This window comes from Thermobia domestica, chromosome 13 (genome assembly GCF_964235325.1).
Source record: "Thermobia domestica chromosome 13, izTheDome1.hap1.1, whole genome shotgun sequence".
NCBI classification, from domain to species: Eukaryota; Metazoa; Arthropoda; class Insecta; order Zygentoma; family Lepismatidae; genus Thermobia; species Thermobia domestica.
Genome location: NC_137466.1, coordinates 139,885,050 through 139,903,743, shown reverse-complemented (window position 1 = coordinate 139,903,743; position 18,694 = coordinate 139,885,050). Strand labels below are relative to the sequence as shown.

The window sequence follows — 18,694 nt, the reverse complement described above, 5'->3', positions numbered from 1 at the left end:
TCCAAAAGCAAAAATTGTTTTTGTTAGATATAGTAGTTTTAAAGTAACATTTCTGTGAAAGGCAAAGTAGGACTTCACACACACACACACACATACAAAAAAAATACTTTTTCAAAAAGGTTTCTCATGCAAGAGGAAAAAAATTGGTTGAAAACAGGTTCAGATAACAAGTATTTTTCCTTCAGTATCTCTGAAAACATGAAATTATTTTCTTAGTATTGTTACTTTATTTTATCTTTTATTTGTCTTCTTTTAACATATGACAAGCATATATTATCATGTTATATTATTGTTCAAATATGTACGTAATGATATTGTACTGCCCCTTAATGTAAGTGTTAGCTTGGTGGTGACAAGGGAAAGGGAATAAATAAATAAATAAATAAATAAATAAATAAATAAATTCTTTTCAACGTTTAATATAAAAAATAATACTGTACATTTATGTTACAACATGACTATACTTATAATTACAGAATCTACAAAAGTGAGATCACATATTGAAGAATACGCTGAAAGTTATAATAACATACACAATATTATAAATATTACATCATTTTAGACCATATAGGATATAGTACTTGTTTTCCTATACAATAGCTTTCCTTCCGTACATGTTGTATTAATTGATACTAACGTAGAGGAAAACCCAATAGGTGGATCAAGTGAAATTTTGATAGAAATTTCAAAAGAATTTTAGTTGTTTCAGAAACAATTTTACCATACAGGGCTAACTTTAGGAAATACGGGGTCCAATTAGAAGCTATCGATTTAAGGAAGCTCTGTTACCATGAATTATATCATTTTCTGAATTGATTCCATAATTTACAAATTTAAACATTGATATAGTCTACTGCTCAAATTATAAAGGTTTAAAACATTAATTTTCATAATAATCTTCTTTATATTCATTATAATTGTTTACTTCAAATAAATAACATTATTAGAATCTAAGTCGTTGAAAATGTTCAATAGCTATATTTCTATCATAATTCTGCTATTTATATTCTGCATTTTTGTTTTATTTTAATTTGAAACTGAGAAGGCCAGAGCTCAAGGGCACCGATTCTGGGGGGGTGGAGAGGCCCGAGTTTTCCAATGCTCATTTGGGGCCCCGCATTGTATTTATGAATATACAATATTTGGCGTAATTTGAATTCAATTTGTGTTAAAATTCTCATAAATGCCATATGCAACCAAATATATCTGAATGGGCCCCCTCAAAGTGTCAGAGAAATCGGCGCGCTTGCCTGAGCTGGGACCGTATTATAAACTATATGAATGAAAAAGAATGAAGAACACTTGCAATAATATATGTAGCTGGTGCACATAAAATGTTTGAATGTTGCCATTTGTATAGTGATGAAATTTATTGCAGTCTATGAAAGTACATTGTAATTCTCAGTCAAGCTTATACCTTCAAAAAAAGTCTAGCATTACATCACTGCAAATAATGCTTAATAGTATTACACGTTCAAAATAAATTTATCAAACATTTTCTAACGATTTCTTAGCTGTTGAATAGGTATAATCAATTCTTCCTGAGTCTAATTTTAATAAAAAATATAGCCTAAAACTAATCTGTCTCCATTATAACATACAATATTGAAGTACCATAAAGACAATAAATAACGTTAAATATGATATGATTAAAATAAAATAGAATGTATGTTGATGACTTACACTGAAAATCAGACGACCACACACAAACACACATCAGAACCAGTGTCGGATTTACCTATAAGCTAAACAAGCTATGGCTTAGGGCCCCACTCTATTAGGAGCTAAAAAAATTAAAGGAAAAGAGAACTGGATATACAGCTCCAAAATATACTGTAAGATTAAAAAAATAACAGTAATTGTGCTCTGCAGGCTCCTATGATGCAAGTATTGGGGCCCCCTTCTGCTAACCTGTTCCCTAAAATATCACTCGTTTGCTCATTTCTGTATATATCGTCCTGCATGGACTGCTTGCACAGCTGGATATATACGTACCAAGGGCCCATTACCTTCAATAGCTTAGGGCCTTATAGCTTAAATTCGTCTCTGATCAGAACACAATATGCATAAAATGGAAATTTGCAACACTGACATAAGAAACCGGCATCTGTTTGACCTTACAATCAGTTCATCAGGTTAAGAGGTATTGAGGGACGTAATGCTGAAGTTGACAGGAATGTTATTGAACTTATTGAGCGAGATTTACAGATAATTTCCATCTTATACTTTGATGTATGTTACTTGATACTTCGATATTTTTAATGTATTATAATGATGTCATAATGAAGAAACAAATTTGCCAGAATTGTAAGATATTATAGAGGAGTAGTATATAGCTCCTCCTCAATAAGATGTGGCAATAGTAAGGCAGCAGAGAGCCTTGTTGTGACGCTAGTATATACGTATGTGTGCTCTAAAATGCTTCTGTAACGAAACATAGACGTTAGTGAATGTGATATAAGTTATGAATAATCAAAAGAATACTAATACACGCAAAAACGCAACATAATTGTGATGTTGTGTAAACCATGAAATCATCCAGAGTAAATGAATTGTGTTAATGATTTCGTTATATTGCTTACTTAAGGAGAAGAGTGGTGTAACAAAATCACAAGTAATCATTTATCTCTAAAAAAAAATCATATGTATATTTTGGGTTCCTTTTATAAGAAGAAAGAGTAAATTGATTCTTAACCTTCTACGAAGAAAAAGTAGGTAATCTTTTCCTTAAAAAGAATCCAAGATATGCATAAATTTACATTCTTTCCAGAAATCATGAACCACAAATTTGAGTTAAGTCACTCTTCTTACAAATCATAGACATAAAATAATAATTAATATGGTTAAGCACTTAATACGTAAATTGGTGTTTAAATTTATTCAGCTCACAATTCTGACTGCATTAAATCTCCAAGCACAAAAAAATATCACTTATTCGATCCTCCTAAGACAACCTCACTATGTGCTATTTGCATAGCGTAGCGTTCCTTACGTTGAAGGGATCCGAACATCTGAACTCATGAAAACTTTTTTTCAACATTGTAGGTCGTATTTCACAAATTCAACCTTAAATAGATAGACAAATATACCACACTATTTTACAATTGAGTATTTGACATTTTCTGAAATTTTCCCTCCAATTCATCCTTCATTTCGAATGCCTGGTTTTCCAAACCACCAAAATGTATATTAAGACCATTATTCCTCTCATCTTTTATGCCATTTTCGTAGTGATGACTGTTCAACTCAGGTTTTCCATCTATTGGTGGTTTCTCGGGCTTCGTGACCTACAAAAAAATATACATAAAATATGCAAGATGGATTAAACGTATCCCTGACAAGGTGATCAAGTGGTTTACTCTCAAGTGTTTGTCCGCCACAAGGGCAGTTGCCGTACTTATGGGCCGGCACGGTACAGTCAACCGGCCCATAGTTGCACTGAAGGTGCAGTAGTTCCTCTATACTTATAGTGAGTTCCCAGACATTCACGCCATACGGCACATAACCTGGTATCACAAGTAGGGACAAATAAAGAACATTATAGAAAAAAGCACTAAAGAAAGACTTGAAAGACCAAATGAGATGTAATATTTTAATACCGTAAGGCAGCGTTTCCCAACCGGTGTGCCGTGAATGGGACGCTGGTGTGCCGCGAGGAATCGAAATAAAATTATTAATTTTATAGCAATCAAATTTGAAAACATAGGGAAAAATGTATATTTTTATTTCACATTACTATGAACCTACAATTTTAAGTTTCATACCGGGTTACTGTTCTGTACATTTCTAATGTTGAAAAAACTAAACATATTTGTTTTCATTGTTATGACCATTATTGCTTCTTTATTGTTGCAGACTATTTCGTAACTTGAAAATTTAAAATACCATGCAATCCTTTCGACAAATTATCTATTTGTGTTTTAAAAGTAAAACAGATTTGTTTGTTTGTTCGTTCGTTATTTAGTGATCTTCCTTCTTAGTAAAAAGTTAGATACAGTTTTTAAAAAGAAAGCTTATTTTTAAAAACCTGAGTCCAATATTTCATTGAAATTGTTTTCTGTTTTAAAATTACAATGAAAAATAGCATAATGATTTACCATGGGGAGAAATCAGTGATTGAGCTTTCTTCTCTGTGAGAAGAAGATCAAAAATCACAGAAAAATACCACTGTGTTTTATATTTACAAATGATAATACCTATAAGTGTGCCGCGAGAATCCAAGTAACACCCGTAGTGTGACGCAAGTTACAAAAGGTTGGGAAACGCTGCCGTAAGGGCTACAGTGACTTCTCACTTATTTTTCATAAAGCATAACACAAAATTATATTGTATATACACAAGAGCCTAAGTGACTACTTAATCAAATGCACAAACTATAGATTACTAGAGTGAGAATCGCAACGCCCATAGAGATATATAGAATAAAAATATGCCAAGATAAACAGTTTCATAAGGAACTTATATAAGTAAAATATTTGTATTTGTAATAAGTTATAAGTAATGTGTGTGCGTAATGGAATACTATATATACATTACATAACTAAATAATTTATTCCACCAAAATGAAAATCTCGTTTATTATTGCCTACGAACAACAAACTTCTTAGTGCCACCACTGCTCCTTTTTTCTCGGAAAGTACGCATGAGAATGTACCCCTCAAGTAGGCCTATGTTATTTTCTTAAGTTCGATATGATCTTTGGACAATATATTAGTTACATATACATTTAAAATTGAAGAGTTGATGTTAATTTAAACCTATATTTCATTAACCGCACTATTTACTGTCCCTTTGCTGATGTCATAATGACGTGGTGTAATGAGGACATATTTTAGTATGAGTGATATATCAGCTAGTGGCATGGTTCTCTTACAACACCATTTTTTGGGTTTTCAAAGAAATTCATTTCTTTTATTATTTTTTCGAAAACTACGCTATCATGTCACATCTTTGGACGATTGTTTTCTTTTTCTTTTCTTAAATGTTAATCATATTGTAGAAATATACATAATTTAATATATGGATTGCATACGAAATTCACTTACTGTATTATATACTACTATTTGAGAAAGTAGCAATATTAAGAAAGGCGTATGTGATTGGAATGAAATTCATATAACAAATTCGTTACACGACTACATAGAAGTCATTACGATTTCAACACTGTTGCTTCCTCCAAGTTACATAAATAATTATGAAGTAGAGATTGCACGAGCTGCAATCAGAGCAGTCTGTACGCCCGGCTTCGAATCAGACAGACATTGGATGTAATCCTAGGAAGTCGCCTACTGCGCTGAGGATCCAGAAGACATCTGCATTATCTGCTCGGACAAAGAGTTGAACATTCATGTCGCAAAATCCAATGAAACAGCTAACATCTTCGTTCCTCAAACAAAGCTTGCACATTTTGGTATGTACGTGGCCGGGAATTGCTCTGCACAAATATGGCCTTCGGAATTGTCTGAAGAAAGTCTTGGCATCCAGAACACGCCTGATATAAAAATTACTGGTGAGGACACCCTCAATTGTACCAGTCAAGATTACGTCTTGCACCATATAGTATCGTACACCATCACAATTGCCATTCGGCTGCTATGACCTTCAATGCTGGATGACTGTGCTCACCTCGATATCGTGCAATCCGTATACGGACATCAGTGTAGCATAGGTTAACGCAGTACTCATCTGAAAGCACGACCACCTGTCACTCACGCGCATTGACGTGCAGTTTATGTCCTGAGGCGTTTGTAGTACTGGATCAATAGATAAACGTCAAGGTAGCCCAACCGTTCAGTTCAGTTTTACTGTCCGTTACTTCCTCACACTTGTAGTGGAAAACCCTGTTCGCTTACCAGTTTCGTAATACGATAAGCTCCTTTTCCGTAGGCTTGTATGCGACTTCGTTTGAAGGCAGTCTTCTGTTTACGTCGGCGAGACACAATCACAATTACACCCACGTCCATGCTATACTACCTGAGTGCTGTGTACACCAGCCTTTAGCGTTATCACTACGTACCTGAACCATCGGTGTTACTGAACCTAGGTATAATCCCTCCTGCATGAAATTAAATCTTTCGTATGTCATACCTTGCCTTACAAATTCTATCAGTTTGGACGTTTCTCAGTTATTCCTTCTTGGTATTTCAATTTTTACGAACAACAGCGTTTATTAAAATGTCATTATACAATAACCAATATGAATGAGAATATGTATAGAATGAAATATTGATTAAAATAAATTAACAAATGCATATTTACCAGCTAGTTTCGCAATATTTTAACTATTTTACTATTATTACTGTTTGACTTACATAATTAGCTCCAACATCAAAGTTCAGCTTCTTTCTCAGTTTGTTGGGCAGGAAGCAGAATAAAGACTTGCTCATTGGTAACACAAGATCAGGATCAAGATCGCGAGGATCTTGTGGTTTAGTTAATAAACTCACTATCATCCCGACGATTATGACTGTGATACACGATATTCCTGAATACCAAAGGTAGGATGTATAGTAAAGTCCCATGGCATCCTCCCTATAAAAGATTCCATACAATAATTATAAACAGTAATGTTATAGTACAACGATTTTATGTAATATAGGATAATTATTATTTATTTATTACATGATAACATCAAAATTATTTTATTTCTACCTAGATATATTGTCAAAATGAACATCAATGACTACAATTTTTGCTTTTAAATTGTGTAATTAAATTACCAAAATAAGTTTATAATAATACCTTTTAGGCTAAGCGGGACGGATTGGTAGTAAAAGTGAATGAGTTTGAAAGTGTTGGTGTAATGAGAATGTGGGAGAAAACGGGAGAATCTCGAGAAAACCAACGGACACAATGTTGTTCACCATAAAAGCATATGTCTTTGATTCAAACCAGATATCTCTTACACGAGCGTTCTACCACCTTATTTTTAACGTGCCAGGGACATAAATACAAAAACATCGAGTACAACTAAAAATGCCCATGCTATTCAGACAGACTCGAACTTTCGATGGATTTCTAGTGCCTAAGTCCGCTCGATTATAATTCAACTGGAACCAGGGACGTCACTTCAGACTTCACTTGAGAGGGGAAAGAACATCACAGACATAAGATTTTCACGCTACTAGTATATTAGTAAACAATCGATTAAAGTATGCGTATGCCTCAAACTCTTTGGGGGACAATTGTCCCCTCCTCCCCCCTAAATGACATCCCTAGCTGGAACCAATAAGCTATTGTGTTCTCTCTCCAAAAAAAAAAAAAGGAAAGAAAAGAAAAGAAAAAAAGAAAGACAAAATGGTTTTGCGTCATTTTACCAATTTTTTAACATAATAATCATCAACAATTTGTAAATCACATAAACGTGCATTATCAGAAGTATCCTGGCAACAGTAGGAGTTGAATTTAACTAAGCAACCAACCATAAGTTTAATGGGTAATTATTTACAGTTAATTATGTGTAGAATTGTTCACATTTGGCAGGATGTTAACTGAACTCTTCACTTCAATGAGGTGCCAATTTAGTTGTCATGGACCTTTAACGCTCCACTAAACCCTTCGCATTTATTCCTACATAAGGACTAAAAATGTGAAAAGCAAACAAACATTTTTCCTACTTACAAGGAAGATGATTTTAAAGTTTATGGACCACTGCAAAATTTTATTAAATTTTGAAGGAAAATTTTACTAAAACTATCACATAAGTGACGACGAGTCCGTTATGAATATCTGTTTTGACGTTTAAGAACTTACCAGAATTTCAACAAATTATTGCTTGTATTTATCATTTGTTTTTAATTCCTTAATTATCAATCAATTTCAATATTATTGTTCATCTTGTCCTCCCACCAGAGTCCACTTCCTTTCACATCCTTTAATATACTGTATATGTTCTTACACAGTGTTTTCCTTTTCCTTTTCTTAACGAACTTCCAATATTATTCTCTTTTCCTTTTTCGTAATACTTTCTCACTGCTTTTCCGTTCAATCAAATTAATGTTCTCTATTCTTCTTCAAATTTGTATTGCCAATATATATTAATCTTTTAGCCCTTTCTTATAGTATGCCTATTTCACTTTTTGTCCTAAAGTTAATTTCCAACACGAAACACTTGGTGAATTTAAGGCATTTTACACTTTCCGTTAATTTATTTGGCAGATGCAAAATACGAAGTGTATCCAAAAAGGATCTAGGCATGTTAATATGAAACAAAATTTAGTATGCCTGGGATATTGGTGTTTTAATTCTCTTCAGAATATTCCCTCTTTAATTTTACATACTCCTCCCAGCGTGTCTTTCCCTTTCCAAAATTCTCTGCAATATTCACTCTTGAAATTAACACCAACAGCGTCATGTTCTCTCCAATTGCATCTACGATCAAAAACACCTTCTCTTAAAATTAGGCTTATCTTTGGGAAAAGTAGGGAGTTCGCAGAGTTACAAATATAGTGTTACGGAAAAGTTGAATCACAAGAGTAATCTAATGTTCTGCCAAAATCACTTGTACGTGACTCTGCGGATAGATTTAGTGACCGCAATACCAGTGCCCAAACTGTATAGTAGTTTTATTTGTACTGCACTTCCTTAATCGACTCTCTTATTCTTACTCAAGGTAATATTCCTTGTTATTTGTATGCGCTTGAAGAAAAGTACTGGTAATATAGACACCATAACCAACTTAATCAGTAGTACAGCTCTTGAAAGAAGTCACGTCGGTACCAACTACAATTCAATCCCTACAAGTTAAGGGAAGTAAACTTAATTAATGTCCTACTTCTTGTATGCAGTAGATGAATACCATTTCCTTAGTTTGTAGTGATAACATTCTACTCTTTCCTTAGTTTGTAGTGACAAAATTTTGTTCTTTCCTTAGTTTGTAGCGATAAAATTATGTTCTTTCTTCAGTTTGTAGCAATAAAATTGTTCTCTTTCCTTAGTTTCTAGCAATAAAATTTTGTTCTTTCCTTATTTTGTAGCGATAAAATTGTCCTCTTTCCTTAGTTTCTAGTGATAAAATTGTTCTTTTTCCTTAGTTTCTAGCGATAAAATTGTGCTCTTTCTTTAGTTTTATAGTGATAAAATTCTACTCTTTCCTTAGTCGGTAGTGATAAAATTGTGTTCTTTCCTTAATTTGTAGCGATAAAATTGTGTTCTTTTCTTAGTTTGTAGCAATAAAATTGTCCTCTTTCCTTAGTTTCTAGCGATAAAATTTTGTTTTTTCCTTAGTTTGTAGCGATAAAATTGTCCTCTTTCATTAGTTTTTAGTGATAAAATTGTGCTCTTTCCTTAGTTTCTAGCGATAAAATTGTGCTCTTTCTTTAGTTTGTAGTCATAAAATTCTACTCTTTCCTTAGTTTGTAATGAGAAAAGTGTCCTTTTTCCCTAGTATGTTGCGATAAAATTTTGCTCCTTCCTTGGTTTGTAGCGATAAAATTGTAATTGTTACCGATGTGACTTCTCTCACGAGCCATGTTATTTCCATACAGGAATGTTCCAGTTTGATATAGAACTTCACGCATATTTTCACTTCGTCATTATGAGCGTGACAGTCTCACAATAAAGTTCATTTAATGTCGCCTAGCACCCAATTAAACAGTGCAATGAGTTCATGATAATTCATACGGACAAAGGTTTATTATCTTTGCAAAGCAAGGTCCATACTGCTCACCCTTGATACATAATATTAAAATGGCTAGATTTTTCCAGACCAGAAAGAGCTCCTACGTTTTTTAAACGTCCATTTCCGCTCACCGAAAGTTTCCTTAACACGATAAGCTAATTTGGAGGAAATGTTATATCGATAACTTTCTCTAAAACTATTTCAACCAACAACGGAATAATACATACTTTCTCTTAGCCATTTTCCCATTAATGGAGATAGAAACATAGTCCGAATACATCCAAAACATGGGAAGAAAATCGAATCTGTCAACACAAATGATATTTATATAGGTATCGCAACAGTGCAACCAACAGAAAAGTTTGAAAACAAGTACTTATCTTACCTTGGCACATTTAAACTTATGGGAAGCGGTGTAGTGAAATTATAGAGGCACCCTTCCGTAGTTAATGGCTTCTTTGGTATATGAATCAGTCCTTGAGCTTTCGATACCTGTGCTCCTATACCTATCCAGAAAACAAACGCTAAACCAGACAGTGTTCCAACAATTGCTCCCTGGAAGATTATTATTAAAAATATTATTAAGCTTATAATACATAATTTATATATATATATATAATTATTTAACTGAATTTGAAATACTAAATTCATAGAACGTCAATTCAAAAGCTGATTAAACACAAAGAATTGGAAGAAAACAGATAATTCTTAATAGAAGTTCATTGATGTTTTGATTTTTATCAGGTGTGGCTCAGTTATGTAGTCACAAGTCTCATCTTTTTAAGTTAATTCGAACAATAATTATTATTTTTAAAAAATGAAAAATAATTATTGTATAGGAATGAAGAACGACAACGAAAATTTTAATTGCTTTAATATGGACTCTGCAACCCTGATTGATATCATTAGAGATTCGCCAACATAGTGTAAATTGCGATGCTGGATATTACCCTCTGTTCACGTGTTCTGGGTTGGTTCTTTCTCGTGTTGACTTGCCTTAGGGAACAGCCTTTTAAACGTCTGCTCTTACGTACAATGTAATCACACTTTCAACGTGACTGAAAAACCGTGCTTTCTACCTACCTCCTCGTGGCCGGTGGAAGGGGAAATGAAATGAGAAGAGGCGGGCGGGAATACGGAGTCTCTCAGCTCCGTGCTGGTTTTGCGAGCTCCACACGATGAAAGTGGGAGAAGGATTCCCTGCTTGTCGTGGAAAAAGACTGGCTCATGTTGTTTCAAGGGCAAAAAGACTCTGCAGTACAGTTTCGAAGCATTTTTTGTGTTCCTTATATTAAACATTAATGTGAAGGCAAAAATGAAATATTTTATAAATGCACATTACAATTTGGTATTCAATAACACCTGATGTATGTTAAGAACATTTTATTACTAGTATTGCAATCATTTAGTAAACGAATGAATATTCTTGAAGAAATCGGATACCATTTCTGGAATATCACATGAAGTAATTATCATGCTGAAACGCCAGTGTTCCGATTCCCACTTGCCCGGTCGTTCACGACAAACGGAATCGCATAACCGTTATAACATAGTTGTGTAGACCACTTTATTGACAGTTTGTGTGCCTTAAAAAAAGTCGTGAAGCGTGATCTCAAATATATGTCCAAAAAACAATTAGTAGCGCTTTCATTCGAGCTCTGACTTGTCTGGCCTTTTAAGATATTGTGAATCCAGATGACTATCATTAACAAATCACCTTGATTTCGGGGTCGTATCCGTAAACTCTGTGATAATATTGGCCATGGATTATTGGATCGTTGGCAGCTGTTTCCTCCAGTTCCCTTGATGATGGTGAAATGAGTGTCTTTTATTTTGTGTGAGAACTCTTGTAACGAATTTTCACCGATACATACAGCATCTCTAGATCTTAGTGTAAGAATTGTGTTATAAACTAACGGAAATGTTTTAAATTCCCCACAATTTCACGGGCAGTCAGTGAACGATCAGACTTCCAAGTCCACTAACCTGGGCAATTTTCTCATCATTCCGGCTTATGGATGGACGATCAGAACAGGAATCATACTTCACGGACATTCTTCCAGTTTGGAAACATACAATCCGCTAATAGGTAGTTGCACGACTCATTGTTGCATCACTGAATGCTACTGGGTAATATTTCGTACGTATCTGTAGCCATGTTTTTCACTTTTAAAACTAAGTTTAACACGGATTTGCTCTTACTCATCACTGACTAAGGTGAGCGTCAATGCTGTGACGTCATTATGAGATGTCACATGTATCTACAATGAGGATTACGAGCTACCTCTAATTCTGTTTTGGAAAAAAATTAAGCAGCTCTTGTATATTGGTGGCCAAATCAAATAATGATTTAACGGAAATATCATCTTATATTTCATCCTACAAATTACACGCATAAACACATACATAGAAAAATAATTGGGAAGATACCTGTAGTTCGAGATCTAGTACCAGTATGCAGTGGTGGGCATGCAGGTAACCTATCTTCCTTTACAATGGTCTACACACATTGATGTACGCATGAGAGGGTCCTGGGGGGAGGTCAGGAACCTCCCGAAATTCCAACTTTTCCGTAAATTTGGTCTTATTTTAGGGGTAATTTCACGAATTTTAATATAATTTATCCTCATATTGAATTTAAACCCCCGAAATAAATTCCGGCGTACGTCCCTGTCAGATGCAATAAATTACTCGAGAAGGAAATAGAGAAACGAAGAAGAAAAGAAAACGCAATACGTATAATATTACTTACTTTCGAGTTAGCCCATGGAAAGAACATTCCTAGTGTGAAAACTCCAAACACAGGTCCTCCTACCATTCCAAATATACTGAGAGCTGCCTATAATTAAATAATAACATAATTACATAAATGTGTGATAAAATTTGCTGATATTGTTTTCAGGATTAGTAAAATTACATACCCGCGCTGCTTGAAATACACTGGTAAATTGATACATACTGTAATTTTTATTTTAACAAAGAAGGAAAATAGGGCTCGCATTTCGGAACCGAGATAATCCTCGAATATAAAGCTGAACAACACATATTAGTAACCTTGAGCATGCCCATTTTTTGAGGAAATTTATTGCCGATGGTATGATCATTCCAATCTGACGTAAGACAGGAAAATGCAATATTTTTCGTACTGGTAAGTAACATTCTATTATCCTGATTTTGGTGTTGTTTGTCAAAGAAATATATTTTGAATTAAATTAGCGGAACTTAATTTTGAAAGCACAAAATATCGTGCTTCATAACAATGACGGCCAAAAGACCGATCCAACTCGCGAAATATGTTTCATCTGGTCTGACTAATAGAAATGAAAAATGCATGATTTGCTCCTTTTCTCACGGCAATGCATGACAAGAAGAGTATACTGAGCAACTCAACAGGCCAGAGATGTTATTTCAACACCAAATGTTAGGTGTTGTGGTCAATACAGGTTTGGTGTTACCGGTTTGACACAGAACCGATGTTGAACGTGTTCAATTAGACGACGGTGTTAATTTTTCAGTGTGAAAATAATACCACGGTGGTGTTTAAAGAATTATGTGAATGAATGAAGGAACGCGAAATAGGAAGTGCCACGGTGTTCTTTCTATATATACTTTGTGTTCTTAGTCACTGGGAAATGATGTGATAAATACCGTATACTGATCAAAATGTATATATATATATATATATATATATATATATATATATATATATATATATATATATATATATATATATATATATATATATATATACATATATATATATATATATATATAATGTTCTCCTTCGACCTTTAGGGAGGAGCACTCCAGCAACAAATGAGCGCATCAAATGTGCAGATTCAAGTCTCGCTGACAGAGCTTGTCATGGTTAAGCTGCTAGCTTACGCGTCTTTGGTATGAAATACCCGGGTTCAATTCCCGGGGAGCTCATGTGGTTCGGAACCCACGTTAAGCTACAGGTCCAAGTCTGATATACCCTAGGTGCTGAAAGAGACTCTGAATTGAAATCAAAATTTTTAAAAAGTCAAGTATCGCTGGCAAGAAAAAGTGTAACCTTTTAAAACCTATTTAATGTATCTACTTGTAGAAATGTGTTTACGTATATATTTCTTATCTCTCTTACATACCTAGGTAAATATAATGAATATCTGCTTTCCTTTTTCACGTTGAATGTAGTTTTGCCTATGTAGTTTTGTATCTATTACATGAAATATTTAATTCTGAGCCATGATATAGAAACAGAACAACTCTGAATAAATGCAAAAGATTAAAAGAAAAACTCTGGTTTCATAAATCAATCTTTTCCAATTGAATGATCTGTGACGTCTTACTCTGATGTTTGGATTCTCAGTAAACTAATCATAGAGAACAAGGAGAAGGCAACAAACCAAGCGTTGATAGAAAGCAGTGGTGGCAGGTAAACAAGGACCAATCAATGATTTGTAGATACACTATTTGTGGAGTCATGACTAAACTAACACTGCCAACACTTACTTTATTCCATTCCCCCTATCTCGTTCTCTTCCGTTTTTTTTTTTTTTTTTTTTTTTTTTGCTCAGTTTGTTGTTTCTCCTGGCCATAGGTGTAATTAAAGAGACCAGGAGGTGTGCACCCCTAGGAAAATATCTAGTTACGCCAATGCTTGTGTTTCTGATCATAAAAGCCCACTCCTACGTTATACGCTGGTAAGTTGGAAATTATTGTTATAAATATATAGTATTTTCCAGTATTCTCCTTACCTGCAAAACATCACCCAATTGTTCTGCAACAAATACCAACCCGTAGCACAGTAGACCAAAAAATAAGGAAATCCATTTAGACCATTTGGCAGCAGCCTCATCAGACAAGTCTTTTTTCCAGTATTGACCTACAAAATCCTTCAACGTGGTAGCTGCTAATGAGTTAAGACCACTGGACACCGTACTGAAAGATAAATGAAATACGTAAACAATTATAGCTCAAATTTCATGGTGTTTGTTTCTCATGTAATCTACTTCTCATACACCTTTTGGAACGTATAGCTAAATTTTGTAGTTGTTGTGATCTATGATTTTTGCTTTACTTCATGGCCCAATGACGAATCAAACTGAGCTAAAGTGATATGCAAACCAACTAATGCTTTCTTTTTTTTAATCCAAAGCGTTACTTAAAGCGTAAAGCTAGAACCTCCGAACATATGCATGGAAACAAGCTCGATAACAATAAAGCTATAAGAGAATAGGAAGTGAATTCCTCTAGTAGTTTTCGCTTTCTGCAGTCCCGAACTCCGGATAACCTCGGATAATGTCGTTCCAAATCTACTCCGCACAGGCAGAACAAGTGATGATTTCTGAAAATTTTGAGTACACAGGGGAGCACGTTGCGCATGATCAGAGATATTCTCCGGGTAGATGGGAGGAATTCCGTCGCGTTGTACTCACTGAAATTGTCACTTGGTGCCGAATTAGCAGTACTTTACTATGGCGATGTGATTTCTAAGAGGAACACAAAAGAACTTCTCACGGCCGTGGTGGCTCAGTGGTAGAGCGTTCACCTCAGTTGCATGGGGTCCTTGATTCGATCCCAGCTCGTGCCAAGTAAACTTTGTCATGGACAAAAACTGTGTGCGTGGGTTTTCTCGGAGGTCTCCCGTTTCCTTCCACTTTCTTCATTTCATTCATTTTCATCATCTCCATCTCTTTTAGCCTAGCCTGCATAAATGTGGGACGTAAAACTTATAGATTTCATTTCATTTTACAAAAGAATTTCCAACCTTGTCCCCCTCTGACATCTCCAAATGCAATTGGCCACTGAAAATTTACGAACTTGTTCAAGTGCCATTAGAAAATATTATTCTTATAGCAGTTCATTTCTAACAATCTTCTAGTGGTGCCTAGTACAACACTAAAGAGGGGAAGGGGAATGAGTGCCCCTGGTGGCTATGCATATCCTCGGCTGCCTCCCAGATGTATTGTAACGTAGGTCAAGTAATATGAAACTACTATTTTCGGTATACCAAAAAATAAGTTCCCTCTGAAAATTTCTCTGCCCCTCAGGTTGCTCCCTCCCAAAATAAAACCTGGCGGCGTCCCCAACAAAACGCTTCTTTAAAGGTAAGTCACATCTAATCGGAGTTTAACAATACTTAAAGTACATGCTAAAATAGTTACTGCTTTATGTAATTAAGATGTATAACGATAACTCTTACCTGAGAGCTGCGCTGAAAATTCCAGCCACAAACAGTCCAGGAAATCCTGCAGAATCACCCAGCGTGTCCATAACAAATAAGGGAAGAAGTTGGTCCGCCTGCTTAACTAACTGAAAGATTAAACATTTTTTTAAAGTGCTTAAATATAAGAAGCTAAACCATTTCGTTAATTATTTTCATTGCATATATTTCATACGTTCATGTATTTAAAACTGTATTCAATAACAACATATGTATTTAATAACATTGCATACCTTGGTTGAAAGAGGATCGCAATCGTAGTATTTGGCGTATAGGACAAGACCACCAAAACAGCAGATTAAAAGTATTGATAGAAGTCCCAAGAAATTTATCCACAATGCCCTGGAAAAGAATTTTTAAAAATCATTAACTTTCGTATTAGTGATTGGAATATTACAAAAACTAAATTCTTATTAAACTAAACATAATCTACAATTAACATCTGTTTCTATTATACAGAGTGTTCGTAAAGCCCCGCACCCATGGGCGGCGATTAGGGGGGGGGGCAAATGGGGGATGTTGGCCCCCCACTTTTTTGAAATTACACATTAATGTATATAGCCTAGTTTCATTTGGAAATATAAAGTGTTGTATGTATTATTGGTTCATAGAATAAAAATGGTGCCATAAAATATTTGTCGTTCTATGAGTACGTATTGGTTGTCTTCCCGTGGAATTAAGAAAGCTACAGGAATTGCGTTTGAATTGCCACTAAAAAGGGTCCAAAAATTAACTTATTGGAGCGCCACAATTCAAGCGTACTTTCATTTCTTCTTGCAAGGGCTCGATATGTTAGTCAGCCGCTCTGGAACTAATTGAGATAACATTACGCAAGAAAAGAAGTCCTTCACAAGTTATTCTTTAATTGCACAAAAATTGACAGTTCCTAAAATGTATTTTTTTTTTTCTAATAATAAGGAATATTTTGATTTGATTTTTTTCAGTTTAACATCCTGTTCAGCAGCGAAGTTATATAAGACGTGTAGTTAATGATCAACGTGAAGTCCGAACCACGTGAGCTCCCCCGAACCCCCGGAATCGAGCCCGGATCTTCCACGCCAAAGGCGTGTACGCTAACCGCTTAGCCACAAAGGAGCTCAGTAAGGAATATTAATTTTGCAGTGTAATATACGAGTTTAGGGATGTATATATAAAGTTTTGTATATACAATTAAATTTAGTGAATTCAGAATAATTCTAGGTTTTAGGATTATTTTGTATAACTGAAATGTAGAGTGACTAAGTATTGCCGAGTTTTGATATATTCCAAGAAAGTGAAAACTGTACTTAATGGCAGCGAACATGTTTCGGGAAGCTGCAAAAGTATTTCTTTAAATGTCGTAGCATATGCTTGTAGTATTCACCGTCATTCTAAGAGTAATAACACATAATAGCATGCGTGGAATTAAAAATATAAGTTGTTCATTAATTTCCAGTTTCAATATAACTTTTGCAAAATAAGCCTCATTATTCATTACTATGATTATTTGATTAATATTATTCTTTCTGTCTGCAAATTGCAAATTTGTTTGTTTTGCAAATTTGTTATTAAATAGACCCCTAATCTGATCACACAATTTTCCAGACAGATATTCATGAGCAAGGAATCAAATCTCTTCTTACACCTTCGTTGTTTAAGAGTACAAAGGGCTAGTACTACAAAGGGCAAGGGCATCTACTTGCGTTGCTCTTGTCAATTTACTTAATAAATATGAAACAAGATATACGGTATTTTAACTGAAAAAGACAGTATTCTAATAGTTATACAACCTTTCGTCAAACAAAGTGTTACAAGCAAGCAGGAAAACTAACATTGATATCAAACATTCAGATCATGTCTTGCCCCCCCACTTTTAACGTCCAACCGCCGCCACTGCCCGCACCATAGGAAAATGTTAAATTTTATTTCTTTTTAGTTCTTTTTTGTTATAGTGAATGATACCAGATTTCCGTAATACTCAATTTCACTGAAATAGATTTAAAGAGTAATTTTGATTTTTTGTTTGACATCAATTAGTTAAATAAACGGAAGATGTTTACAGGAAGCATTTAGCCTTAAAACATTAAATTTTGTTTTCCCTAAAAGTTGTTTTACGTGCTACACCTTGCATTTCTACCACATGTTCTTTCAAACAAGTAAGTTGAATATTTGCTATCTATTGTGATTCAAAAAAGGACAAATATCTGTTTTTTAAAATTGCAAAAGAATTTACTAATATATTTATGCTTAAAAAGGAAGCATTTCCATACTTACACTTGTGCTTTTTTAATAGACGGAACTGATAAGTATCGTTGAACTTGAGCCTGGTTCACACCATATATAGTTACCCATGTAAAATAGCCACCAAATAATAAGGTCCAGAAGGTATGCCTCACTCCAGGGTTTGGATCGAAACTTTAAAAAAGAATAAAATATAATTTATATTGCTGTAAGAAAAAGAGTTAAAATAAAAGTGATACATAAAGGAAAAGAAAGGTGCAATGATTGTCTTATACAAGGAAGGGGAACAATCGCCAAAATTGAGATTTAGTTGTAGATCTATCAAATTAAGAACCATCAATTTATCTTCACTATTTTCTAGAAATATTTGTTTTTTATCACTAAAAAGCGTTCATTTAAGTATGACGTGGCTTGGCACTCCTCTTAGAAAAAAATAGATTCCGTCTATCTGTGTTACATTATCTGTCTATCTATTCCGTAACCTATGTGTTACATAAGAAAACAAAGCGAAACCGACCAAATACAGCACATCTTCGATCTGGTTCCCTTTCTCTTTTTCTTTTCATTTTTTTAAAGCCACTTCATCTTAGGGTTTCCATATTCTCTGACGTTACAGTCCTCCAAGAACTATGGCCGACGCTGACCGA

The 18,694-nt window shown here is 34.5% G+C and overlaps 1 protein-coding gene across 1 annotated transcript in view; it reads right to left on the bottom strand.

The window, feature by feature from the left end:
* Positions 1-409: 409 nt before the first annotated feature.
* The window catches only part of LOC145668581 (sodium-coupled monocarboxylate transporter 1-like), a 40,367-nt gene continuing 22,082 nt past the window's right edge, over positions 410-18,694 (bottom strand). Inside the window, exons 7-14 of the mRNA XM_081736588.1 lie at positions 18,081-18,221; positions 16,061-16,169; positions 15,807-15,916; positions 14,359-14,542; positions 12,372-12,458; positions 10,005-10,174; positions 6,312-6,531; positions 410-3,287 (exon numbers count right to left, since the gene is read on the bottom strand). Coding sequence (XP_081592714.1) covers positions 3,099-3,287; positions 6,312-6,531; positions 10,005-10,174; positions 12,372-12,458; positions 14,359-14,542; positions 15,807-15,916; positions 16,061-16,169; positions 18,081-18,221 — 1,210 coding nt within the window. The 3' untranslated portion in view covers positions 410-3,098. The remainder of the gene's footprint in view (positions 3,288-6,311; positions 6,532-10,004; positions 10,175-12,371; positions 12,459-14,358; positions 14,543-15,806; positions 15,917-16,060; positions 16,170-18,080; positions 18,222-18,694) is intronic.